Source organism: Mytilus trossulus, chromosome 4, assembly GCF_036588685.1.
Source record: "Mytilus trossulus isolate FHL-02 chromosome 4, PNRI_Mtr1.1.1.hap1, whole genome shotgun sequence".
In the NCBI taxonomy this organism is placed as follows: domain Eukaryota; kingdom Metazoa; phylum Mollusca; class Bivalvia; order Mytilida; family Mytilidae; genus Mytilus; species Mytilus trossulus.
Window position 1 is genome coordinate 27,109,840 of NC_086376.1, and position 27,425 is coordinate 27,137,264.

Sequence of the window (27,425 nt, forward strand, 5' to 3'; positions counted from 1 at the left end):
ATTTGAAGGCAAATAAATATCAAGAAAATATTTTTTGTTCATTTAAGCCAATACACATCACTTGCCTCCAAATCTACTTCCTGTTTGTACATGCTTGGTTTCCCGAAGTTTGATTGGTTAGATCTGTGTTGTTTTTCAAAACGGACGGCGGCTTCTTAGAACAAAACAGCTGAAGAACATCTGATCTACAAAAATATACTATGTGAAAAGTGTATTGGAACTACACACAGAGGATGGAATAGGAAAAGAATTTGCTTTGTCAATGCAGACGCAATTTTGTACATTTTATGAGTGGAACAAGTAAAAATGGCATACAGTTTATGATAAAATCTTGCGGTTGCTTTGTGGCAGTGTCGTTGTGTATTCCATGATTTAGCGGTTGAACGGTAGATAAATGCACTGGTAGAATTTTGAGGGACAAAAACTTCAAGATCTGGATGTACAGTTCCTTGTCAGCGTTATCATCATCATTATCATCAACACCCTCATTTCATTTACAGTCTTGCCTTGATTTCGAAAGATGTCTAAAAGTAGCATTTCAAAGAAGCCTCCACGATTGCGTTTACCATTGAAAAATCTTAGCAATAATTTAAGTTTCTTGAATGCACTTAATATTGCTCCATCAAAAATGAATTCACCAGTCTCCAGCCTTGCCATGAATCTTAGCGAACTCCATACAGGGAGGTAAGGACACTGAACAGTTTTAGTTATTATACTTAAATAGATTCCTTTATTTATCACTTGTTCCTTAAGTTCCTGCTTTTATTCTTATATTACTTAGATATCAATAATTTGTGTTGTGTATTTTCGGCGTATTTTCATACATCATGTACATATTAATACAAATAAGATGCCAGCAATAAAATTATATTTCTACATAATTAATTTGAATGGGTATAAATTGTGGAACCAATAACTACTGTTGATAACAAGATTAGTGTTACATGAAGCTGCGGCTCATAGCTCTTTTGGTTGTGATGATAGTTTTGACAAATTGTGTTCTGCCTAAGATAAATATAAGGATCATAAGAGCTTCATTTTTGCAACTACATGTAGATAAGTGTTACATAAGGTTAATGTACTAATGTCATGATTATTAAAATCAAATTTAAATTTACTTAAAATGTCAAATTAGGTTATGTATTATACACATTTTGTTCCATTTGTCATGTATAACTGTATTATATGATTATTGCATATCTGCAGTTGTAAGTAAATATACGGAATGGCCTTCTAACTCAACGCTCAATTGGACAAAAAATAATTTCCCCATCTCAACTTTGTGGCTAGTATCTAATCTTCTATTTATATTTGAAACATATATTCAACTGTTTCTTACTGGTAAAGTCTTACATTGTACCTATATGTTCTGGTATTAATGCAGAAACTAGAATTTCATTTAAAAATATTGAATGGTGACTATTATATCCCTATCAAAGTAAAATTGCCCAAAAGCATTTCATAATCTCAAGACATGTATATTTTTTTTTATATAAATAATCACATGCATGGAAATGACGAATAAAATTTAATATTGCATTATCAATACCAAAAGGTAGTATTTTGTAATTCTGTAACTTCGATTAACAGTTATAATGTTAACTGTCACAGACAAAATTTATGTTGCATTTTATGTTCCCAAAGGGTGTACAATCATTGGGAAGTATTAATTTAAATGGACTTTGGAAAACTTTTTGCCCCTCAAGTCAAAACATAATCTTACAGCGGTTGTGATGCAAGATGACTTTACTCATTTGTCAATATGTTGATTTATGAAAATTGTATTTTTGATTGAAGTTTATTTTTTATGGCATATGTAAACAGAGGTTCTTTCATGTTATACTACTGTTAAATTAAATTAAATAGAAAACACTGTTGCATAATCAACTGTAATATTTGTGAAGCATATATATATGATATATGGTATATGAATTTGAAAATGCTAGATGTTAATGTCATCTGATTTGTGTTTGAACAAGTATCTTTAATTACCACTTATTTTCAGGGGAGGAACACCAAGAAGAAAATTGTCTTTATCCAGTATAGATACACCACCCACACAATGCCAACCAACACCTGATAGACTGGATTCTTCAGAATCAGGTAAAACATTTATAGTTTTGACATTGAAGCATGAAAAGCAAAACTTGGTTGTCTCAAGTAATAAAAAAAACTATTTTAAAGAAAATTTAAACTGGTCTGAAAGGGATAAAGCATTATACTTTTAATGTGCTGAAGTTATGGATTTGGAAATGTGATATTAAAATATGTTGGTTTTTTTTCGCTAACTGAAGGCTAGAATGTATCCTTTTTACAATGATTGTTACACTATTTTGAAATAAGATTAGACAACCAATCACATTTGATGTTTTGAATATTTGTTTGTGTATTATGATAACTGAAATACAGGAAATCTAACAAGTGTTTCAGGATATTTACTTTTGACATTACACAGGATCATCTTCAGGAAATTTTGTATTTTCAGTCTGGATCACAGGAAATATCTGTTTCAAAAGAATAAATGTAACTTACAAAAAAACATTTAAACAATATAATCTCTACATATCAAGTAATCTTGATTCTTTCCCCTTTTAAGAAAAAAGTTTAAAGGGGTTGATTAGTTACACAATTAAAGGGATGTAATTTCTTTCCAATGAAGCAGAAAATAGAAGTGAAAGCCTTACAAAAAAACCACTTAGTTTATGTAATGTCCACTGTGAGAGGTGTGACCAATTTGGACATTTCTACACCTTTATAATTGTTTAATTACCTCAATCTGCTTGGGGACAAAATTGGAAAAGATTTTACGTGAATGAAAGAATTTCATTTCTCTTTAAAAAGCTAAAAAAGGAAGAAATAGTTTTATCTCAATCGATGACATTCCCTTTCAATTTAGATTTGTATAGTAATTTTTCAATCAAATTTAATTCTTGTTCGTTAAAAGAAAAGGTACAATATATTAGATACTGAAAACAAACCACACAACTCAAGGCAACCCAAAAAATCATAATTATAAAAGAAAATTTCAAACTATACTTTATATAGAAATAGGAATGTTCTGTAATCCATTGTTAGGTTTACATGGTGGACATGAAGAAGCCCCTCCTGCTAGAAAAAAGTTTATTTGTTTAACATTAAGAAAAAAATCATAACTATCAACCAGCAAGTTTTTCTTAAACTAAATTGATAATTTTAAAGCCATTACTGTATATTAATTTTGATCGCATAACCATTCAATTAGTTTCAAAATATTTTTTACATGATTTTATACTCTGAAGAAGAAGTCCTAGGGAATTTCTATCAGTGGTGTTATAATGATAAAATCACTAATAAAAACTGCCAGAATTTCACAATTGATTTTTGATTACATAAAAATTTCTGATAAAATTGTCAAGATTCTTCATTACAATAATTTTTGCCTTTTGGGATGTGCAAGTGTGACATTTCAGAAATTTAGGGCAATAAAAATGCAGTATCTTGGTATAAATCCTGATGCATATCATACTGATATCTGCAAATCAGCCAAAACAATATGTCCAACAAGACTTGTACCACCTGAGGCACAAGACAAAGCATGATAAAATAATTAAATTGTCCACTGACAGCTTGTTTTATTGTCTAATTAGACAAATTTAATCCACAACAGTTCAAACTTTTGATATTCACCTGTACATAACACCCCACCAACCAGTCGTGCTTGTCTTAAGGATATTTTTTTAAGGAGACTGGTTTGAGTAAACTGGTTACTACTTCAAAGGAAAGAAACTGTCAAATTTTGATGGTTTTTAATATCAAAATTAACACTTCCTTATTTTCATGTAAAATACAACAAAAACAACGCAGCTGATTTTTATATTCTTGTAAAAAGTGGAGATGTTACTGTGTCAGGAACTAGATGTATTTCACTATGGTAAGATAACTATAATTATATTCTTTATGTGAAGATTGGTCAATAGTTGTAATTTTATATTAGAAAATGCTATAGCTTATAATTAGCTTTAATTATATGGTATTATTTTTAGGATGTTTCATGGACTCCCCTACCCCATTGGATTCACCAACATTAGAAATGAGGTAAGAGACATTTATCTTCTACAAGACAAGTATCCCCCCATGTTGTTTGGATATAATGATCTAATTAATTTGACTGACAGCCTATAATTAATGGCATTAGTAGAAACATTAGTGTTGTGTACAGGTTTGCTTTATGACAGGATAATGATGTAATGAATGGTCATACCAAATCTCATAAAACCATAAAATCCTGACTTAACCCAGGCCTTAATCTATGGAGAGTCCTACAGATTTAGTCCAAATACAAACAACCCATCACTAATCTTGTATAAAATAAGGTTGAACAGGATCAAAAATATATTAAATGTATTTATTTAAAAAAGGTTAATCTTAAATAAACAGTATGTTAATAGAATTTGTAAATTTGCAAATGATTTCATAATCCTTATCTTGAGAAACTCTATTTCTATTGTAAATTTTTGATAACAAAGAAGAGTGAGACTCTTCAAAACATTTTTAAACTCTTCCAGAATAAAATCTAAACATTAATCAATAATTGAAGTTTTAAGCTTTAAATGGTTCTATATAAGGAAAGAAGTAGCAATTATAATTTGTCTTAGTAATTTTTGTATTTTCCACATAAATGTTTGCACATGTATATATCAGAATTGTTTGTTGTTTCCACGTAATTGGAATTATTGGGAAATATTTGATGCATATCACTTTACAAAATTGTATTATGTAATTTGAACTAGGATATAAAAAACAAAGAGAAAACAGATGTACTACAAAAATATAATGCATTGTCTGACAGACTTTGATAAAATGACAGAAATATTGTCAAACAGTAGGATGGCTATAGTGTCAGACCTATTACATATGAATATATTGTCATGAACAGTATGTGTGTATTAGTACATTGTCATGTCCTGTCTGGGGGTGTGTATCAGTCTATTGTCTGTCAGCATGGGTGAGGCTGCAGGATCCTATTGCCACAGCTAGAAGGCACATCATCACTCTTCTACAAAAAAACATAAACTTATATTTTTTTACACCCCATGACTGACTTGAAAATATCCTATAAACTTATAACTTAAAATTTGAAGATAAGATTATTGGTCACATTTGTCAATCTTTTTTAACAAGTTACAATAAGTTTATAATTTTTATCTCAAGTAATTATTGGTGTATTTAACTATGGAGAGAATTTTATTTATTAGCAAGCTTTATAAAAAAAAAATAAGAATAGAAGATTATAATAGATAGGGGAAAAGATATGAATGACAATTTATAGATTAACATTGAATGTTGAACAAGTTCTGATTATTGACCTTTCCTATGTATTGTTTTAGGGATAGGGTAACAGATGGTTTTTGCAAGACTTCAAGTCAAAGTGCAGGTTGAAGATTACAGATATGTGTTGTCTTCGATTAAGGATGGAGGTGGTTTATTGTTGATTTTTGAGGGCTTTCTGTGTAGGGATCTTGTATCATGGTTGCTTTCATTATGCAAAATGGTTATGTTGAAATGAAGTTACATGAAAGGGGAAAATTATTATTCCAAGTATTTCATTGATTTATATTTTCAAAAGGATATATGCATTCATATTGGCTGACACACTTATTTAAATTTGTTCATTTGACTGCAGTTAACTATTATGCTACAGTAGTAATTGATTGGAGAATGATAATTTTATTCATATCTCAAACATCAGCAGAAATATCCTTCAGCTGTTGCATCTGCTTGACTATACAGAAATGTTTATTGTTCTTTGTATGGGTACGTTCACCTTAACATTTTTCCATTCATTCTTTACCATCTGTTCAGGTACAAAATGAAGAGATATTCACCTTAAATGACTATAATTCATTCACAAATGACTCCATCTGCTGTCCGTGAAGTAACAATAGAATTTAAAGTTACTTTATTGGATGAAATGTTATCAATAGCTTCTTGGTGTTTGTTCATGGTTTAGTTTTGGAAAATAAAGTTAACTATTTTTTTAAATAATTTTTAATTTCATTTCTTTCGAATATACAGGCATTTGTTTTTCTGTTATATTTTTCTGAACGGTGGTCCAGAGATTTTTTTACCCAGATAATTATTGTTTACATTTTATTAGAGACATAAGCATAATTAAAAGGCTATAAAATATGTCTGACAAGTGGATGATAAAATATATAGTCATTATATAATGATAATTAGTAAATAGGGGAGGCACCTGCTGGTCAAATGATTGATTTGGTGATCAATAACCGATCAGACCATGACCGGGGATACCTGTGTGTTCACAGCTTCTGTACAGGTTCTCTGGGGCTATGATTCTTGTTGTAGATTATAAAAATAAACTTTCTATTGTTCACCCATTCAAATAAATCCAAGCTGTTAAACCTTAAATCAAATTTAGACTGAACATGTCAATTTATATGAAAAAAAGTAGTCGAACAGCTTTGAAAAATCCAATATTTTATGGTCATTTGTAATATGTTCAATTTGAAATATGTTCTTTTTTAACAGTCTGCCTTTGTGTTTCAGTCGTCTTTGTTTAAAGTTTAAAGTAATGTGGAAGAATAGGAAAAGTAATTAAATACAGATTTTGTTTAGCTATTGATTTTTATGTATATTGCATTTCAAGCCAATAATTTTTTATTTTAATAAATTAAATGGATATATTGTTTGAAGGTATTGGAGCATAAACATGATAAACAAACACTTTTTTAAAAGAAGAAATCAGTGTAAATATCTGGTGATAGTATTACAGTGTTCAGAATTATGTTACTCCTATATTAGGTAACCAAATTAAGATCAGGGTAATTTGAGAAACAACATGAAGCTTATCTTGTAAGTTCTCTAACAAAACCCACATGTTTGAGACCTACTGTGGAAATTTGCACCTTATATCAAACATACCTCAAATATACCAAGAACAATCTACTAATGAATGGTGTTTGTTCAAACAGATTAATTCATTTATTGTTATGAATACTGAATATTTATTATTAAAAAAGCAACTTGTAAATTTAATTAAGTGCTAATAAGATTAGTAAAATTGTTATATAAACAAAAAACACCTGAGAGGCAAACCTTTTTAATCTTGTTTGTATATTTGAACAAGAGAATGATTTTCATTGGTCAGTTAGATAAACAAATTAGGTTAATTTTCAATTTGAAATTATAGTAAAAAGATACTTGTTAGAATGCAAAGTTTAACATATGAAATGTTATGAAATGAATATTAAAAAAAATATATTTTCTTTTTTATAGGGAAAAAAAGATATTTGTATTATTTCCAATGTCAAGATAAATAAATAAAGACATTCCTTGTTAGTTGATAAGAAGACTTGATCTTTATCTAAAACCCAAAGATAGGTTGTTTATTTTCTAAGATAAAGTGATTAAATTCATTAAAACAGTTGCAACCATTGGAGGGAAAACAAAATATACCTTCTTACCAACAGTCATGACCTAGTTCATTTCCAAATCAAATTCATTTCATGGCTGATGAAAGAAATATGGACAAAATTTATCAAACTTGTATATAAATAAAGATAATTTGTTATATAAGATATATGGCACTAGTTAAAAGTAAAAAGAAACAAGCAATTTAGAATAAAGGTAGACTTAAGCAATAGCCTTACAGCTGAGGAAATCCCAGATTAAGTTAATGTTTCTGTAAATGGCAGAATATTTGGTAAGGAAGTTTCTTATTTGTGCTATATGGAATATGTGTTAATTTTCACAGGTAAAGTTACCTGCCAAGGTGTGACATCTTACAACCCCTTACCAAACACTCATATCTCACACTTGAAAAGGTTCTGAGGCACAGGATGTTAATTAGGGCCCATCACACCTTAAGATCTCAGTAGCCCCCTAGGTGTTTATTAGATGATATTTATGGCCCAGGTTCAGTACCTTTAGTCATAAAACCATAGGACTACTGAGAGATTTGCTCCTTTGATCTGGCTACCTGTTGTGTAATGTCAGCATCCACTAATTAACATAGGTAGCTAATTTGTACCTGTAAATTAGTTTTCTCCATCATTCTACACCTGTGTGTTATACCGTCAACATCACCTTTACCTGTTAATACAATGGCAACAGCTTTTCTCAGCAGCCCTAGTTGGAGGTAGGGTATTTGTATTTTGAAAACATTTTGCATCATTTGATTTTGTAATAGTAATACTTTTGAAATTTTTTTCTAATGAGCATGCAAGTTCAAATTATTTTTTTTCTCTTAGTTGGAAATTGAAAAAAAAGATTGAAGTTTAGGAAAATCTTGTGAATAGCTCTGATTCACTGTCTAGTTTTTCTTCTATACTTACTACACCTATTGATTACAAAAGAATTCTATTATAAATATCAATTCAATTAATTATTTTTGATAATACAATTTTCTAGGAATCTGTATAATTCTATTTAATTTCTCATAGTTTTCATGTTAAAATGTTCTAAGTCATTTATCTGTTGACAACCATTTGTGAAGGTATATATTTTTTCTAAGAAAGCCCTTTTCAGTAACATAGTTTGGTTTGCAGGTTTTAAACAGTTTTAAAATCTATTTACATCTGGTGGTCCTTGAAGAAAAACTGCTGGTCCTCACTGCTATAAATTTCTATTACAAAATACCAAAATTGTGTCAGTCCTTAACAAATTTTGTTTTTCAAATCCCTCAGACCACCACTTTTCAAGAACTCAGGGTTTATTTGTTGGGTGTATCTTCATGTTAATCACTGCCCTACATTTGGACACTCTTAGTTAGTCTGTGTTCAAAAGAAAATTTTAAATTTAGAAATGTAGTAGAATTAAAATGTGTGTTTTTTTTCTCTCACAGCCTTCAGAGGTTTGCATCATCTATCAAGCCAGAGATACCAGCAGAGGCATTCACCAAGTAAGTTGAATATTAAGGCACTAATATCAAAATACCCACTCTGACATTATTTTCCCTCTATTGAATAATCCCATTGAAGCTAGAAACACCTGTTTCCCTTAACTTTTTTTCTAATGAAGGTGGTACCTAACACCTGAACTATAATAAATTTGGCTCGTTTAATTTTATTAAAATTTTGACAAAAATATAAAAAAAATCAAAAATTGAACCAACCTTTTTATCAGAAAAATTACACTGGTTATTTAGCAGTTTGACAAACACTTATTTGGATCATTTAGAAGCTTAATATTCCCTTAACAACACGACGTCATTAATACGTTCTGCTGATTTTATCTCCCAGTAGTGTTAGGTACCACCTTAGAGAAATTTTGACAAATACTGATTTTATTCTATCATTCAAATATGCGTTGACTGTTCCCCAAGACTATTGTCATTACCCTTATATGTCCTACAATTTTTTACAAGTCATTGATAGTTAAGTGCTCACTAGAGTCTGGTCATTGTCTTATACCCTTACTTTAATTTTGTACATGATTGATAGCATTAAAACCAATCTTGTATTGCAATTGAACACAAATTTTATTTGTGTCCAGAAATTGTTCAGCAGAAGTCTTTATTATAGACAAAGAAAATTTCTTATTTATAGCATGGGTAAAAAAGACCCCCCCCCCCCCAAAAAAAAAAAGTACAAACCTTTCATTATAATGATTATAACCACAGGAAAGATTGTTTACTATTGGCTATTTAGTATTGAAGAAATCTCCCTATTAAAATTTAAATATTAAAAATGAGTCATTATGTGACACCACAGGACAAGATAAACTAAACTTTTAATTTAGTAATCCAGCTAAAAAATACCTCTTTAATTCTTTTAATTGCTAACATGTTTATACATAACACCAGCTTTATCTTGGGTAAAACATGTCTTGGCAAACACCTCAAATGAATTAAGAAAATTAAAGTTTGTTGGACAAATTAGCTGTTAATTGTTTTACACCTCTGTTGGTTTGAGTCAATGAGTTAGTTATTTTAGGCTGATCAGTACTTGGTGCAAGTGTGAAATTATTTTTGAAAGTTTAATTAACTACATAGTTATTATGTTTCTCAGGTATCCATAATTATGAGCAATATTTTTAACATTATTACAAGATATTGTTTTTACAAACTGAGTCTTTCTCTTGCAAAATAGAAATGTAAGGTGTTGAATTTTGAGATGAGAAATATGAGTAGAAATTATTTATGGAAAGTATATAAAATGTGATTGCTAATGTTAGGACACAAAATCAGTTTTGAAATCGAAGAAATAAGAATTTACAATGTCTAAGAATTTTTATGATTTTATTTTTTATCCTCTCTGTAGGAAGAAGACCATTGCTTTCAGAAGAATACAGTCATTACCAGTAAGTACATAACATAATAGATTACTACTTGAAAATAAATTTTGCTAACATACATGTGCATACTTTTTTTATGCTTTTATGCACCATAATATGAAGTTATTGCAGTGAGACTCGGGAAAACGTTTTTGTATAGTATACTGTATTAGCTAAGATGTACAATAGTTTTCTCCATGGGCAATGATGCTGAGGATTTGTGTTATAAATTACTATCTATTGCCATTTATGCTTTACTAGCTATTTAGTAAAATTAAAAAGTTGTAGAAATGCTGCATTTATACCTATATGAAAAAGAAAAAAAAATTTCATCTGTTCCAGAAAAAAATGTAGGGGGGGTGGGGTCGGAAGGCACATTGTGTTAATAATACATGGGTGATGGGGATCAGAGCAACTTTTCACACTATAATGCACTATAATTCTCAATTACAATTGTCTGGGTGGTGGGTACTGACAAAAACTGCCTTCCAACCCCCCCCCCCCCCCCCCCCCCCTACATTTTTGTTGGAATAGCCCTAATACATTTTGGTGTTAGAGCATCATCATAGACACCTATTTTATAATTTTAACCTTGTTACAATATGTCTACATATGTTTCCTTCATTACAGCCCCCTATGATGAGACTGAGTCCAGTAGACTTTCAGGACAAAGAGAATACATTCACAACAGCTGACAATGACAGTCCAATGTCACCTGACTCGGGTCTACCAGACATCCAACAACCAATTTTCTACATTGAAGAAAACAGTTCACAAGACAGTGGTTTTAGTCTTGATAGCAGGGTATGTATGGAGTTGTATACAATGTGTTCAGTTAATGAGAGAACAAACAAGCTGCAAAATAAAAAAAAGTAGACATGCGTTGTAACTTGTAGACCCATTGGTGGCCTTCGGCTGTTATCTGCTCTTTTGTCGGGTTGTTGTCTCTTTGACATATTCCCCATTTCCATTCTCAACATCAGAAAATCAGCAAATTTAAAATTCATATATTTATTACATTCATAAATGTTTGAGAACAAAGTCACGATTATCTTGTTGCAGTGCATATTTTCTGTTAAAGAGCTTTCAATTTGCTTCATGTTAATTTTATTTCTAATTAAAAACAAAGTGAGTCTTATTGTTAATTTTATGTTTTAGGATTTTGAATTTGCTGCACCCGTTGGTGTACCAAAACGTAGCAAGTTAAAGATCATCAGTGAAGATACATGTTCTCCCTTAAAGTACTCTCCAGTCAAAAGTTCTCCGTCCAGGGCTAGACCAAAGTCATTCTCAGGATTGGTAAGTTGTGCTTCCTCAATGTTTTTTTGAACACTGAAATTTTTAATACTGTTGAAGAGATTTTATACTGTTGATTTACAACTTTTTCTTCAATAAAGTGAAGATAAAAAAAATCTATTTATTACTTACATGAAATAAATGTTCTCACATTTTTTCAATTCAAAGTAAATTTTATCATATGATTGAATATAATGATCAGGTACATAAACTATATTTCAATTAGACAACTAGCCTAAGACAAAAATAACTAAATTTATGTGAGGAGGACAACATTCGCGAAGAAATAATGATGACAACCATGACTGGACTCATTTGATGCTATTTATTTTCATTTTTGTTAAATCAGATTAAAGACTGAGTTTTATTATGAGTTGAAAAGTCTTGACTTCATTTTGTGGAAACCCTGCTGATAATGTATTTTAGCATGCCTATAAACATGATAAAAGCTTTGGAACATTATGTATAAATATGTTTTATTGTTTCAGAAATTCTCCGATAGTAAAGCCACATTCCAGTCAGACAGTCCACTAAAGATGTGTCCATTGGCTAGTTTTGACGAAGAAGATGTTGATGATGGCTTTCTAGATTTGATAGACCATGAAGACAATTCTGAGGTAAATATAACTAGAGTCATAAGAGGCTTTATTCCATGAATTACCAGCCGGGGCTAAAAATAATTTTTATTATGTTAATATGTATGTATGTCTATCCTTGGATTCCATTATGAATTGATTTTGATGTCTGATCAAGTACAGTGGGTTATATGATTACTGCTGTATTCTTTAACTTAAATATGCATTTGCCATGTAATCATTGAGTTCATAACATAAAAGTAATTTAGGCCCTCCAAATATCAAATGATTGCCTAAAGTTCACAGATATCTGTAAATTGTGTTAGCTTTCAAACTTGAACTTTCGATTTGATTATTCATCACCACTAGCACATGTTAATGGAACAAGAAAGAAAATGTTACATTGAATGTTATTGTTAAAAGTTTGTGTATATAAACAAATTTGTTTCCATATGCTGTGCAGTTGAACACTTGTGTTAAAAACAAGTGTTAAAGTTGACATAAGGTTATCATATTTATTAAAGCACACTTTAAGTTTTCCAAATATATAGGTTCTTTCTGTACAGTGATACACATAACAAAAGCAATACAAATGAATCAATTAACCAAAGATTTCACCCTATTATCATTCTTTTTTGCAGTCATCAGGAGTACCTGACACAATGACCAAGTTGTTTAATGCTCCAGTTCTTAGCCAAACCCCAGAATGTGAAGATTACATCCCAAAGGTTTGTTTATCTTTTATAACATGCATAACAAAGGATTTTATATCAATTCAAATTTGATAAGTTAAAGTGATTTATATAAGGAAAACTGTTTTGATACTAGTACATGTTATTCGAATGGATTAAATAACATAGACAACAATCTCAACATTGTAACCACATGGAAGGGGACTGTAGCACTATTGAGAATCATAAATCTCGTTACATTTGTTCTCATATAAACATTGTCAAACTATAGAGTTGTAAATTATTTTAGGGTCTTTCATTTGAATTTCTTCCATTTGTAAGAGAATTTTCCTTGGAACATTACACGTGTTAAAATTAAATGGATTCTCTTTGGATTTGGGACTAAATTTTTTGAAAAAGAAAATCAGTTAAAATGTTTATCTCATCTTCAAATTAATAAAGATAACATTCAATTTCATCTTCATCATTTAAAATATTGCTGTAAGCTGGTTTAAAAATAATTTAATTATATTTGATATAGGTATCAGACAGTTTTGGAAAGTTGTTTAGCGCACCTGTACACAATCAGACACAAATTACTGATGAAGAAACACCAAAGGTAGGATATTGTTTTTGTAGATAAGAAAGATGTCCACAACTCTCCATCCAAGTCACAATTTGTAAAAGGTCAAAGTAAAGTCTACAACAGGGAACCTTGGCTCACCATGAACAGTGAGCAATTAAAAAAAAAATGAGAAGTGTTTAACCATTCTAATGGTCTAATCTATAATTAAAACGTGAAACAATTATTTCCACATCAGCCAACTAATGCAGTGAGTTTAAACGTTTTAATAGGTTCCAACCTTCACCCTTATCTGAAACAATAGTCTATAAACATCGCAACATGAATACATTTATATTTGTTAATTGTTAACTTCATTGCAATTATTTTTTAATTACCAAAAGAACAGAATCTATGATTGTTTTAACAAATGAATCTTGCATGTCATGCTCCATGCTAATTTTATTCTATTAAAGGTTTGAATCAAATGTTCTTTGACATACACAGACTAGCACTTTTGGTATATAAGCATTAGATTTAACTTACCGGTAACCATTCCCTAAAAGATGTGGTTTCATGGTTTCACATTGACCATTTGACACCCCTTAATATGAAAAAAGAGCCCAGTTTCCATATTTAAATGTCAGTTGAGTTCAATGAAATTGCATAAAAAAATGATTCATTTGAAGACTTTCAACCAACAGCACTTTAATAGTTCAAAAGAAGGTACAAAAAGATAAACATGACTAAGACAAATGTGTAACATATATATATTAATAGCCTTATCATCTTTTTTTATTCAAGAAAATGTTAATTATATTTTAGATCAGCATTTTGTCAACTTTTAAAATTGCATTTGCATTCACTTACAATACAACATGTATTTATAAAATCATGTTATCATTTTCAGTTGCGAAGAAGTAGATCACTGTTCAACAGGTCTCAATCATTTGATGTCAGAGGTCGTAACAAGCGTTTTCCTGCCAGTGATGACTCAACACCTCACCAGCAGAGTAAAAGACGCAAATCCTTCGCTGTAGATGAAGATGAGGTTAAAGAAACAAAAGTAAGTACCAACAAATAGTTTAGTTTATGTTCTGAATTGAGCTATTAAGCAAATGCCATTGAAGCATTCATAATAAAGATTAATTAATTTACTAAGTAAAAAAAATGGACATATTCTGTACCTTTGTCAAATAAAAGACTAACATAAAAAAATTAGTGAGATGCGTTAATGTCTTCTACTGAAGCAATTGTATGGATTTAATCAAGTATCCAACAATTATTCAATGAAAGTCAAAAAAGACAAACAGTTGTTACAAGTATAAATCTATATATATATATTATATACAACTTGTCTAAACATCAACCCAACAATGTAATATACAACCAATGCATTTTTAACCAGATGTGAAAAACATCCAGACATCTTTCAGCCTTAACAAATAACAAAAAATGCAAGAAAATTGACTTCAATATCTGATTTGCAAATTCACCTGCTTTTCAAGCCCTACTACATGATTTATGTACTTTATAATATGCATCTGATTGTTAAGCAACCATCTATCAATCAAATAGGACTGTTTATGATTAGGAAGTTGTACTATTAGGGCATAGTAGAAGTAAACAAGTCGGCAATAGAAACTCCACCTGTTACTTGTTAATGTATTACTATTTTGCCTTTCAGTGTAAATTTTCTATCAACAATAATTTTTACCTTGTTCTGACATAAAAGTTAAGCATTACAATATTGATTGTTTGTTTCAGAGTATGCCGTTACCAAGGTTACACAGATGTCATTCTGAGACAGACGCCATGATCAAGATGGCCCTCAACAAAATATACGATGAACCTGATCTGATTGCTGATTGTTCCAAACCTTATTCCTTACCCGTCATTCCAGGCAAAAAACAGGATCTCAAGTCCATATCATCAGAAACTGTAAGTCATGTTTAAAAGTCATTGTAAAAGTTGAAAGATAATAATCTGGTAGTAATGATAAGGCATTCTAATTTCAAAGCATAAAATTTTAATAACAGTTAAGATAAAAAAGAAATCTTTTGTAAATAGTCAATTGTGCTGTTAAAAATATGACTAGACTTAATCCATAGATTTCTAAGTGTTAATTCATAGAATGTTTATTATGTTTATTTATTTCACTTGCTTGCTTATTGTGCCACAAGATAACTATATTTTGATACTTGTAAATTCATGAAGAAGAAAAAAATTACAAAAAAAAAACATTATGCACAATTTGCATGATCCTATAAGAAATATTGATCAAGAGGCTGGGTCCCATTTGAATTAATGTGACTAGATAAAACAATTGGGGTTTTTTCTTTATGTTTTTGATTTGCATAGATTATTATTATTATGTCAGGAGTCGGTAAAGACCTCTATGAATATTATGAAATTAAGAATATTTCTAATTTTAATTTTAGGTACGTCAGCTATTAGACAATGAGTATTCCCATGTGGTAGAAAAGTTCATCATCATAGACTGTCGTTACCCATACGAATACCAAGGTGGTCACATAAGGGTAAGTATTTATATTTAATTTTCAGCAAATAAATATATATTCAGTGTGACACATACAAAATAATTGATTACAGTTTGTAAAACATCAAGTGACTTATAGTTCATGCATATTCAGGACAAGAAAGAAATAAACAATTAAATCTAGGGATGAGGCAACACATTTCTATTGAACACTAAGAATATAAGACTTTACGGCAGAAACATTCCATAGCTTTCATACAACAGCTAAATGTGTAAGAAAATTGTCCAGTATCATCATGGGCACACAATATCATTAATGAAATGAATATTTAATGTACTGCAAATACATGATGCATATATATGTTAATTATTGATATACAAAATTTTACTTTGGTACACTATTATGTTTTTAGTAGAAGTTTGATCATGTAGCGCATATTTTATAAATGCATTTATTTTTCAGGGGGCCAAAAATATTTACACCAGAGAAGCTATAACAGCAGAGTTCTTGAGGAATCCTACACAACCAGAAGATCCAGAAAAAAGAAATATTCTCATCTTCCACTGTGAATTTTCATCAGAAAGAGGACCTAATCTGTAAGTTTTGATAAAAAATAGTAAAATGAAGATGTATAATTGCCATTGAGACAATCTCCACAAGAGACTAAATGACACAAAATTAACTATAGGTCACTGTACTGCCATCAACAATGAACAAAGTCCATAGTAAACTATAAAATGCTTGGAATCGACAAATGCAAAGCAATTCAAACAAGAAAACTAATAGCTTAATTTATGTACAAAATTATGAACGAAAAAGTAAAATGGTTTATCAAACAACGTATAGATTGAATATTTTCTTTGCTTAAATCTATTCTATTAATTAATGTTCAGTAAATATCAATACTCTGATGAATTCAAAGCTTTCAAATGACAGAAATAAATGTAAAAAAGGTGGTCTTTAGTTGATAATGATTTTATCTAACTGCCCAGTAGTTCATTTATTTGATTATTTCATTGATTTTTCAGGTCAAGATTTTTACGTCAACAAGACAGACATGCCAACAAGGAATGTTACCCTGCGTTACATTATCCAGAGGTGTATTTATTGGAAGGAGGCTACAAGGTGTTTTATGAACAATTTTCGGTAAGAACTTCCCCATTTTACTTCATATGTTTCACCATTTCTAATTGTTACAAAGTTAAATATCAAATCAAGAGGTGAAAATATTTCTTTATGTACTTTCCAATGATACATATAAACTCTTATTTTGTACAACAATAATATGCAATGTATACAACATAATGGTAAGAATGTACAAATATAGTCAAATGTTGATGTCAAAGAAAAATTATAATTTGTAATGGGTATTAATTATGGCAGGAAATCAACACTAAAATAAATGTAGCTGCTAGCAGTTTTATATGTGAGCAAAAACGACAATATAATGCATACAATTTATACTATGCTACTGAATACACTTTTTTTAGAAAACTGCTTTTGTTTCCTGTTATTTAAAATTGTCTTTGTTTTTGTTACAGGAATACTGTGATCCCATTAGTTACAAACCCATGCTTCATAAAGACCATCAAGAGGATCTCCGACACTTCAGAATCAAGTCCAAGTCATGGGCAGGAGAGAAGACCAACCGTCCGGGTTTCAGACCATTGAAGTTTTAAAGACTTTTTCTCTAGCTTTATCCTTTTTCTTTCCTATTCCTATCCTCTGACTTTTAACATTCTATTTTAATGTTTTATTAATCATTGTTGAAAAGATTTGCCATGTTTGGCAGCTCAAAGTGCTCAATCCATCCATGGACATTTTAAACATGACCTTGTAAAATAAAGCCCCTGTACAGGAAATTGAAATAGAGAATTATAATATTTATCATATTCATATATATATTATTTATTCTTACCAGTGTGCTGAAGTGTGTGTGTGTGTATATGTTTCATGCTGATAAGGTGCTATTACCTACACAGCTGGATGCAAGAAGTGTATATGTATTGTGTATATATGTATGTGTATGCATGTGTGCAATTGATGTGAAACATGCTTTTAATGTTGTGATATATATTGTAAAACCTCATTTTCACTAGATGTTTTGAGTATGAGCAAATGCACATTGAAATTCTGTAAATGTCTTTAAATTGTAAGCCATTCATCTTAACTAGTCAGTTTGAAGGATTACATAGTCATAATTACAATAAGTTCAGTTTCACAGTTGGGTGATTTGAGAGTTTGTTGATAAATAGAATGAAAAGGTTTTGGTCACTGGAATTGTAAATGATGTACATTATATATATTACAAGGGGTTGTAATTATAAATCAGGGGGGGATTACTCGAGTTCTTATCTTTTTCTCACTATCTTTATATCCTCATCTTTTAAGTTTTAGGTACACCCAGTGCTATATATTCTTAGTAGATGTATTAGAGATATTTTTGATGTAGATTGAAAAGTTGTTGATATTTGAACTTGTGAGCACATGTCATCAGGGCTGCAAGAAGGGAAATATGTCAATTTTAGATTAAAGTAAAACAAGTTCACTATTCTTGTGAACTTTGTTAGTTGTTTTTTATTTGTTTTAACTTATTTTTATTTATTTCTGTTTTTCTTTACCCTGTTTAGATATCTATTTCACACAAGTCATTAACTATGAATGATGAATTTCAACAATTTCTAATGGGGGAAAAATCATTGTGACCTAAATTGTTAAAATAAAAATCATGTTTGAAGATTAAAAATTATAGGAAACTATATGTATGCGAAAAGCAAAGAATGACTTGTGTTAAATAAATACATTTTTGTTTTAGTATAGTCTTAGCATTTTAATATTAGTGGGTTATTTATAGAAATGGTGAACCAATCAACATTTGTAAACCTAGGAGAAAAACAAAAGCCATGCATTATCTGTGTTATGTTTTTGTATCACTAGAGTAAAAATATGCACAAATAGGATTAAAAGATAGATTAATATAAATATAAATCTGTGATGAAATAGAGAGAAAGTATTACAATGAAGATATAAGGTAGAACAAATTATAAGTGAGAGGAATAATATCAAGATGTGATCATGTGATACTAGTCATGTGATACCAAGATGGCCGAATGATATGTAGACAAATGTGTGTAGTTGTTTTGTTGTTACTCCATACCTCTAATGTTGTTTTATTTATTTTAACAATTACCTGTTCCCACGGAACTCAAAATTCTCATATATATCATTTGTAATAAATGTATAAAATATAATTTGAGTTGTTTTCAATTATCTAGAGCTATGATGGTAGTGATATATATGATGCAGCATGAATAAATATAGTTCCACGATCATTAGCTTTTGTAAACAGTAATTTAACAGTTAAGTTGGAAATGGTTGTCTGAGAGACGCATTTGATTCCCCCATAATAGTAATGATTTATTATTTCGCCTGTGAAAAGTTGTAGTATGAGAAACATCTGTATTATTAAGGGTGAGGATAGCATTAGCTATTTGTATCAAGTTTTATATTTCAGAAGTTAGAAGAACTGAATGTTCATACCTTGTATGCAGATAACTTATGCCACAAAGTTTCAGTCTGATCATAGTCCCATTGTCTTAGACCTCATTTTCATGGTTCATATTTTTGTCATGTGAATTTCACTCATAATGAGTAATAAGATAACTATATTTGGTATATGCACGTCTGCTTGTCTGTCGGGCAGGGTTAAGCTGACCTCAAGCTCAATTGATGGATCAGTGATCAAGGTTAATGTTTGTGATTAGGTTCGTTTCTAAGATACTTCAAGCAGCTGGTCAATGTGTGGTGTATGGAATGATAGTAAGTTGTACATGTCAGACTGTTTTGATCTGTATTTCAAGTACTAAAAGCAATAGATAAACTATATTTCTTGTATGGAATGATTATAAGGTGTGAAGGTCTGTACAGCTGGTGTCATCTAGCCATGACCTCACTTTCATAATTTAAAAGTTTTTGTGTTTTGGTCTATTTTTAAGTGCTATAAGCATTAGGTGAACTATAACTGGTCTATACAATGATTGCAAGTTGTACATGGTGTAGCCAGTATCATTTGAACTTGACCTCATTTCCATGGTTTATTTGTAAACACTACAAGTTATTGTGTTTTGGTCGGTTTTTATACGACCGCAAATTTTGAAAAAAATTTCGTCGTATATTGCTATCACGTTGGCGTCGTCGTCGTCGTCGTCGTCGTCGTCGTCGTCGTCGTCAGTCGTCGTCGTCGTCGTCGTCCGAATACTTTTAGTTTTCGCACTCTAACTTTAGTAAAAGTGAATAGAAATCTATGAAATTTTAACACAAGGTTTATGACCATAAAAGGAAGCCTGGTATTGATTTTGGGAGTTTTGGTCCCAACATTTTAGGAATTAGGGGCCAAAAAGGGCCCAAATAAGCAATTTCTTGGTTTTCGCACTATAACTTTAGTTTAAGTTAATAGAAATCTATGAAATTTTGACACAAGGTTGATGACCACAAAAGAAAGGTTGGGATTGATTTTGGGAGTTTTGGTTTCAACAGTTTAGGAATTAGGGGCCAAAAAAGGGCCCAAATAAGCATTATTCTTAGTTTTCGCACAATAACTTTAGTTAAAGTAAATAGAAATCAATGAAATTTAAACACAATGTTTATGGCCACATAAGGAAGGTTGGTATTGATTTTGGGAGTTTTGGTCCCAACAGTTAAGGAAAAAGGGGCCCAAAGGGTCCAAAATTAAACTTTGTTTGATTTCATCAAAATTGAATAATTGGGGTTCTTTAATATGCCGAATCTAACTGTGTATGTAGGTTCTTAATTTTTGGTCCCGTTTTCAAATTGGTCTACATTAAGGTCCAAAGGGTCCAAAATTAAACTTAGTTTGATTTTAACAAAAATTGAAACCTTGGGGTTCTTTGATATGCTGAATCTAAAAATGTACTTAGATTTTTGATTATTGGCCCAGTTTTCAAGTTGGCCCAAATCGAGGTCCAAAATTAAACATAGTTTGATTTCATCAAAAATTGAATAATTGGGGTTCTTTGATATGCCAAATCTAACTGTGTATGTAGATTCTTAATTTTTGGTCCAGTTTTAAAATTGGTCTAAATTAAAGTGCAAAGGGTCCAAAATTAAACTAAGTTTGATTTTAACAAAAATTAAATTCTTGGGCCTCTTTGATATGCTGAATCTAAACATGTACTTAGATTTTTGATTATGGGCCCAGTTTTCAAGTTGGTCCAAATCATGATCTAAAATTATTATATTAAGTATTGTGCAATAGCAAGTCTTTTCAATTGCGCACAGTATTGTGCAATGGCAAGAAATATCTAATTTCACAATATTGTGAAATTGCAAATTTTTTTTTAATTAAGAGTTATCTTTCTTTGTCCAGTATAGTAAGCAAGAAATATCTGCAAGAATTTTTTTTAATTGGAGTTATCTTTCTTTGTCCAGAATCAACTTAAATCTTTGTTATATACAATATACAATGTATATTCACTTTTTACTACCAACTGATAAATTTAAATAATCTTTACCATTCAGTGATAACAAGCAGTTTTTTTACATCTTAATATTTTATGATGTATTTAAATGAGTAGTAATTGTTGCAAACTCCATTAGAATATTTTAATTGAAGTTAGTTTTGGAATAAGGGAAAGGGGGATGTGATTAAAAAATTGGGTTCAATTTTTCTCATTTGAAATTTCATAAATAAAAAGAAAATTTCTTCAAACATTTTTTTGAGAGGATTAATATTCAACAGCATAGTGAATTGCTCTTAGAGAAAACAAAAATTTTAAGTTCATTTGAATACATTCATTCTGTGTCAGAAACCTATGCTGTGTCAACTATTTAATCACAATCCAAATTTAGAGCGGAATCCAGCTTGAATGTTGTGTCAATACTTGCCCCAACCGTTCAGGGTTCAACCTCTGCGGTCGTATAAAGCTACGCCCTGCGGAGCATCTGGTTTAATTTCCAATTGGTCAACTTTATTTGGTGTATGGAATAATTGTAAGATGTACATATCTGTGGCAGTTTTTATCTGACCATGACCTCATTGTCATGGATCTTTAAAAGCGTTATGTGCTTGTAGTAAAACAAAGGAGACATTTCATCAATGGCAGCTTAAAATAAACTAAAATTTTAAGACTATATGTCCAATTAAAATCAAACTGTTTTTTTCACAATATTTGGTAACAGATTTAAATACATGGCATGGTTTATGGTCACTGTAATTATAATTGAATACTCTAAAATTTTGAAAAGTCAAAGTCAAGGTCGCAAATATTACAATCACATTTCACAAAGTGAGATAAAATAACATATATAGGTAAAGAAGATGTGGTACGAGTGCTAATGAGACAACTATCCGTTCAAGTCATTTTTTAGCCCACCTGGCCCAATAGTTTGCAATTAGTTTTCAAACAGATTTTTAACATCCTACTAATCAATCTTTTGATCTTAATTTTGTTTTGACAATTACAAAAGTTTCTTTCAATAAAATAAAGAGTAATAATAATTAAAGTACAACTTAATCTAAAATTTGTAATCCTTTATCTTCCATGCAATTACTTTGTACACAAAAAGAGTCAACCATGAATCTTTTGAAGGGAAATTATTAATAAAGCAATTTGATATATCCAGTCATAAATTGGTCGATAATTGGTTGCCTAATGTCCAGTGACAAATATTTCATGCATATAAACTATCCACTAGACTACCTATGGGTAAATACCAGGGGCAGATGCAGCCATTTTAATAGGTATTTCAACCAAAGCTGTGGGAGGGGGATCCAACTGTTTGTACTCATTCAAAGGCATTTTTAAGATAGTTTTAGGTTTTATGTGAAATTAAAAAAATGTTTTCAAGAATGTAAAGCTTTCACTGCAATTTAAGAATTGTCTGCTTTTGGTGAATTCATTTTGTCATCTTACCATGTAGATAAGTACATGTATAGTAAAACAACGCTTTATATCAATAAACATACTTACACCAGCAGCTACCTTCTTTACATTCTAAAGTCAAGGGCCTTTTGAAATCCCATTTTTACAATGATATTATAGTGAGTAGATTTACAAAACTACGTAAATGAGCTACATCCAGTCAGCCAAAACATGTCAATAGACTAATTACAGGATTACTCAAGTTGTAAATATGTGCTAAATTGGATATTGTATAGAAAGGTTTATACTATGAAAATAAGAGCTTGGGGCAAAGCCCCGCGCTCTTATTTTCATAGTATACACCTTTCTATACAATAACCGAGACATCTTCTCACCTGAAACTATTGGGCCAAATTAAACTAAACTAGGCCACAATCATCATTGAGGTATCTAGTTAAAAAAATGTGTCTGGTGACCTGACCAATCAACCGAGTTGGCTGCCATGGCTAAAAATAGAGCGTAGGTGTAAAATGCAGTTTTTGGCTTATATCTCAAAAACTAAAGCATTTAGAGCAAATCTGACATTGGGTAAAATTGTTAATCAGGTCAAGATCTACCTGCCCTGAAATTTTCAGATGAATTGGACAACCCATTGTTAGGTTGCTGCCCCTGAATTTGTAATTTTAAGGAAATTTTGCTGTTACGATAGTAGAAGGGCATTATGTTTTCTGGTCTGTGTGTCCGTTCTTTCGTTCGTCTGTCCCGCTTCAGGTTAAAGTTTATGGTCAAGGTAGTTTTTGATGAAGTTGAAGTCCAATCAACTTAAAACTTAGTACACATGTTCCTTATGATATGATCTTTCTAATTTTAAAGCCAAATTAAACTTTTGACCCCAATTTCACGGTCCACTGAACATAGAAAATTAAAGTGCATGTTTCAGGTTAAAGTTTTTGGTCAAGGTAGTTTTTGATGAAGTTGAAGTCCAATCAACTTGAAACTTAGTACGCATGTTTCCTATGATATTATCTTTCTAATTTTAATGCCTAGTTATATTTTTTATCCAATTTCACGGTCCATTGAACATGGAAAATGACAGTGCGAGTGAGGCATTCGTGTACTTTGAACACATTCTTGTTGGTTATTATCTTGAATATTATTATAGAGATAAACTGTAAACACCAATAATGTTCAGCAAAGAAAGATTTACAAATAAGTCACGTTACCAAAATGATCAGTTGACCCCTTTAGGAGTTATTGCCCTTTATGGTCAATTTTTTAACCATTTTTCGTAAATCTTAGTAATCTTTTACAAAAAACTTCTCCTCTGAAACTACTTGGCCTAATTAAACCAAACTTACCCACAATCATCATTGGGGTATCTAGTATAAAACTTGTGTCTGGTGACCCGACCGAACAACCAAGATGGGCGCCATGGCTATAAAAAGAACAGGGGTAAAATGCAGTTTTTGGCTTATAAATTAAAAACCAAAGCATTTAGAGCAAATCTGACGAGTGGTAAATTTGTTAATCAAGTCAAAATTTATCTGCCTTGAAATTTTCAGATCAATCAGACAACCCCTTTTTAGGTAGCTGCCCCTGAATTGGTAATTTTAAGGAATTTTAGCTGTTTATTGTTATTATCATGAATATTATTATAGATAGAGATAAACTGTTCACAGCAATAATGTACAGCAAAGTAAGACCTAAAAATAAGTTCACTTGACCAAAATGGTCAATTGAACCCCTAAGGCGTTATTGCCCTTTATTGTCAATTTTTAACAATTTTCATAAAATTTGTAAATTTTTACTAACATTTTCCACTGTTACCGTACTACTGGACCAAGTTCATTATAGATAGAGATAATTGTAAGCAGCAAGAATGTTCAGTAAAGTTAGATCTACAAACACATCACCATCACAAAAAACACAATTTTGTCATGAATCCATCTATGTCCTTTGTTTAATATTCACATAGACCAAGGTGAGCAACAACAGGCTCTTCAGAGCCTCTAGATAAATTTAACGATAACCATTGTCGGTAAAAGTATGGCCTACAACACAGAGCCTTGGCTCACACCAAACAGCAAATCTAAAAAGGACCAAAAATTACTTTAACAGTTAATTTGACGCCACCAAAATTCAAACTTGATCTATGTTTTGCAGTAATAAGCATTGATATAAATGTCATAACATTTGGGTGAGGCAAACTAAAGTTAGCCACTTCCACTTGTTTTTTTGTCCATCTGATAAGTAAAGCCTTTTTCAACTGATTTTTATAGTTCGTTCTGTTATACCACTGTCCCAAGTTAGGGGGGAGGTTGGGATCCTGCTAACATGTTTAACCCTGCCACATTATTTATGTTAGTGCCTGTCCCAAGTCAGGAGCCCATTATTCAGTGGTTGTTGTTTGTTTATGTGTTACATATTTGTTTTTTGTCAATTTTTTATTATATAAATAAGGCCGTTAGTTTTCTCATTTAAATTGTTTTACATTGTCTTATCGGGGCCTTTTATAGCGGACTATGAGGTATGGGCTTTGCTTATTGTTGAAGGCCTTACAATGACCTATAGTTGTTAATGTCTGTGTCATTTTGATCTCTTGTGGACAGTTGTCTCATTGACAATCATACCACATCTTTTTTATATTTAGAGCATCGAAACAAAAATTTCAGCAATTTTCCATTTGCAAAGGGGCATAACTCCAGAACAGTTAAAGGGATGCCACCTAAATTCCAACTTGATCTGTGTTTGTGGTAATAAGCCTTTTGTTTAAGTTCAATCGCATTTGGTTGATGCATACAAATGTTGGAGAACAGAAACTAACTTTGGGATGTACTGACCGACAAGGGTAAAACTTAATGCCCCATCGCTATGTGGGGGCATGAAAATGGTCAATAACCTCTATGAGTTCATTGATGATATCATATTGCTTTTATATCTTGCAAACAAAAAGTTAAATAAAGTTAGACCTAGGTGGAGGTGATAGAAGCAGCAAAATTAAAAATGTATTAGTTTGTGCTTAGGTTTGAGAGAAACCATCAGGGGTATTTCCATGATAGTTGGTATGTAGCTGTACAAGAACTGGCACATATAATTTCCATGACAATTGTTTAGCCCTTATCCCTCTGTCATTAGTTTATTTTTCCTATTTATAGAGGTTTCTTAAGATGTTAGGTAAATTTGCTAAAATTGGTTGGAAAATGCCAATTAATGCTTTTTATTTAATGCAACAACTCTCTTGAGAATATTAATTCATTGGAGTACAGAGGAAAATTATTGCACTTGCGCTTCTTTCATATTTACATGAATGGACCATCTGATAATAAGTGGTCATTTTGTAGGGTAATATTCCTATAAAACTATTCTCTCACCAATTTCAAACTACTCAAGTTCTAAGTATATGTTGATTCATTAATATTGTTTGCATTTTTCATATTTACACACATTTATAAATACTTTTTTTACCAGTACAAACAAATGTATATATTTTGCCATATATAAGTATAAAGTGTATGTAAAGTGACAGTTTTGGTTGAACAGATGTATTTGTCAATCCTTTTATGTTGAACATATTTTGCTATTACAGTTTCTCTTTTTCTATTTTTGTTCTCAAGATAACAGCCAATGAGCAAAATTTAGTTTAATATGTCATTGAAGGGCAATATATGTATGACATATGAGTCCATCGTAACTTTCTGTTACATTGGCTTTCACATTTGTGTATACGTCAAGAAGACCATGGGAAGTATAATATTGACATTTCATTTTAATTCCATAAGACCAAATTAACCAAAAGACATGTTAATATGCACACTGCAATGAGCTGTTGTAAACACGTTTCTTATTAATCAAGAGATAAATTGTACTTCATATTTGTTTCATCATTTTCTGTATTTCTTTAATAAGTGGATGTTTAGCAATTGACATTTTAAGTAGCCTGTGATTAAAATAATTTGACATGAATAACTTTGTCAAACCTTCATGGAAATTTTTGTTTGTTTGTTGATAATTTGTACTTTTTTTTATATTGTTTGGTTACTGGTAAATCATTTGACTGAATTAGACACTTTTTATTCCAACCTATTCCTTACCGATTTCGCACGTACTTTATGACTTTGTAATTTTTCAGCAGGGTCCTTGATGACATGCAATATTTCTAGATTAAAGGCAACAGAACAACAGTATGCTTATAAAGCAGCAGATCACAAAGGGAAGTCAAATAAGTATATGTTTCCCTTCCAGAGCACCTGAGATGACACCCTCAGATTTTGGTGGGGTTCCTGTTGCTTAGTATTTAGTTTTAATCTTGTGTCTTGTGTCTTGTGTACTATTATTTGTGTTTGTCTTTTTCCTTTTTAGCCATGGTGTTGTCAATTTATTTTCGATCTATGAGGTTGATTGTCCCTCTGATATCTTACGCCCCTCTTTTATAGTAAGTATAGACAGAATACTGTGCATGACATTCATTTATTGGATTAACCAACTTTGGACCATTTTTCACTCCTTGAATCATCTGAGATTCCTTGAACCAGAAATCCTTTGATCTATGCTTTTATCTTCATATGTCTACCAGTGTAGCATTGTCAATGATTAAGTATGATAGAAGAAGGAGATCTGTGCCAGTTGTCATGGTTATTTAAGGCAGTAAATATAGTAAATTCACA

General features: G+C 30.9%; 1 protein-coding gene across 4 annotated transcripts; it reads left to right on the plus strand.

The window, feature by feature from the left end:
• The first annotated feature begins 82 nt into the window (after positions 1–82).
• On the plus strand, positions 83–19,131 carry LOC134714989 (M-phase inducer phosphatase-like). 4 transcript variants are annotated; one of them, XM_063576792.1, is made up of 16 exons: positions 83–684; positions 2,006–2,103; positions 4,023–4,074; positions 8,846–8,902; positions 10,263–10,302; positions 10,906–11,079; positions 11,434–11,574; positions 12,060–12,188; positions 12,788–12,874; positions 13,359–13,436; positions 14,290–14,445; positions 15,147–15,320; positions 15,821–15,919; positions 16,343–16,476; positions 16,909–17,026; positions 17,422–19,131. In XM_063576792.1, the coding sequence occupies exons 1-16, from the start codon at positions 521–523 to the stop codon at positions 17,557–17,559; spliced, it is 1,839 nt and encodes a 612-aa protein (XP_063432862.1). In that variant the 5' UTR covers positions 83–520; the 3' UTR covers positions 17,560–19,131. The 4 variants fall into 4 exon arrangements, with proteins under 4 accessions (XP_063432862.1, XP_063432863.1, XP_063432864.1 ...); XM_063576793.1 differs by lacking the exons at positions 83–684; positions 2,006–2,103 and adding an exon at positions 3,688–3,910; XM_063576794.1 differs by lacking the exons at positions 83–684; positions 2,006–2,103; positions 4,023–4,074 and adding an exon at positions 7,957–8,140.
• The last annotated feature ends 8,294 nt before the right edge of the window (positions 19,132–27,425 follow it).

Bases quoted from the DNA above. Each gene is read 5' to 3' on its own strand.
- LOC134714989 (XM_063576792.1), top strand. From the start codon at position 521: ATGTCTAAAAGTAGCATTTCAAAGAAGCCTCCACGATTGCGTTTACCA. The intron at 4,075-8,845 runs GTAAGAGACATT...TTTCTCTCACAG, and splicing joins TCACCAACATTAGAAATGAG to CCTTCAGAGGTTTGCATCAT. The intron at 11,080-11,433 runs GTATGTATGGAG...TTTATGTTTTAG, and splicing joins GTTTTAGTCTTGATAGCAGG to GATTTTGAATTTGCTGCACC.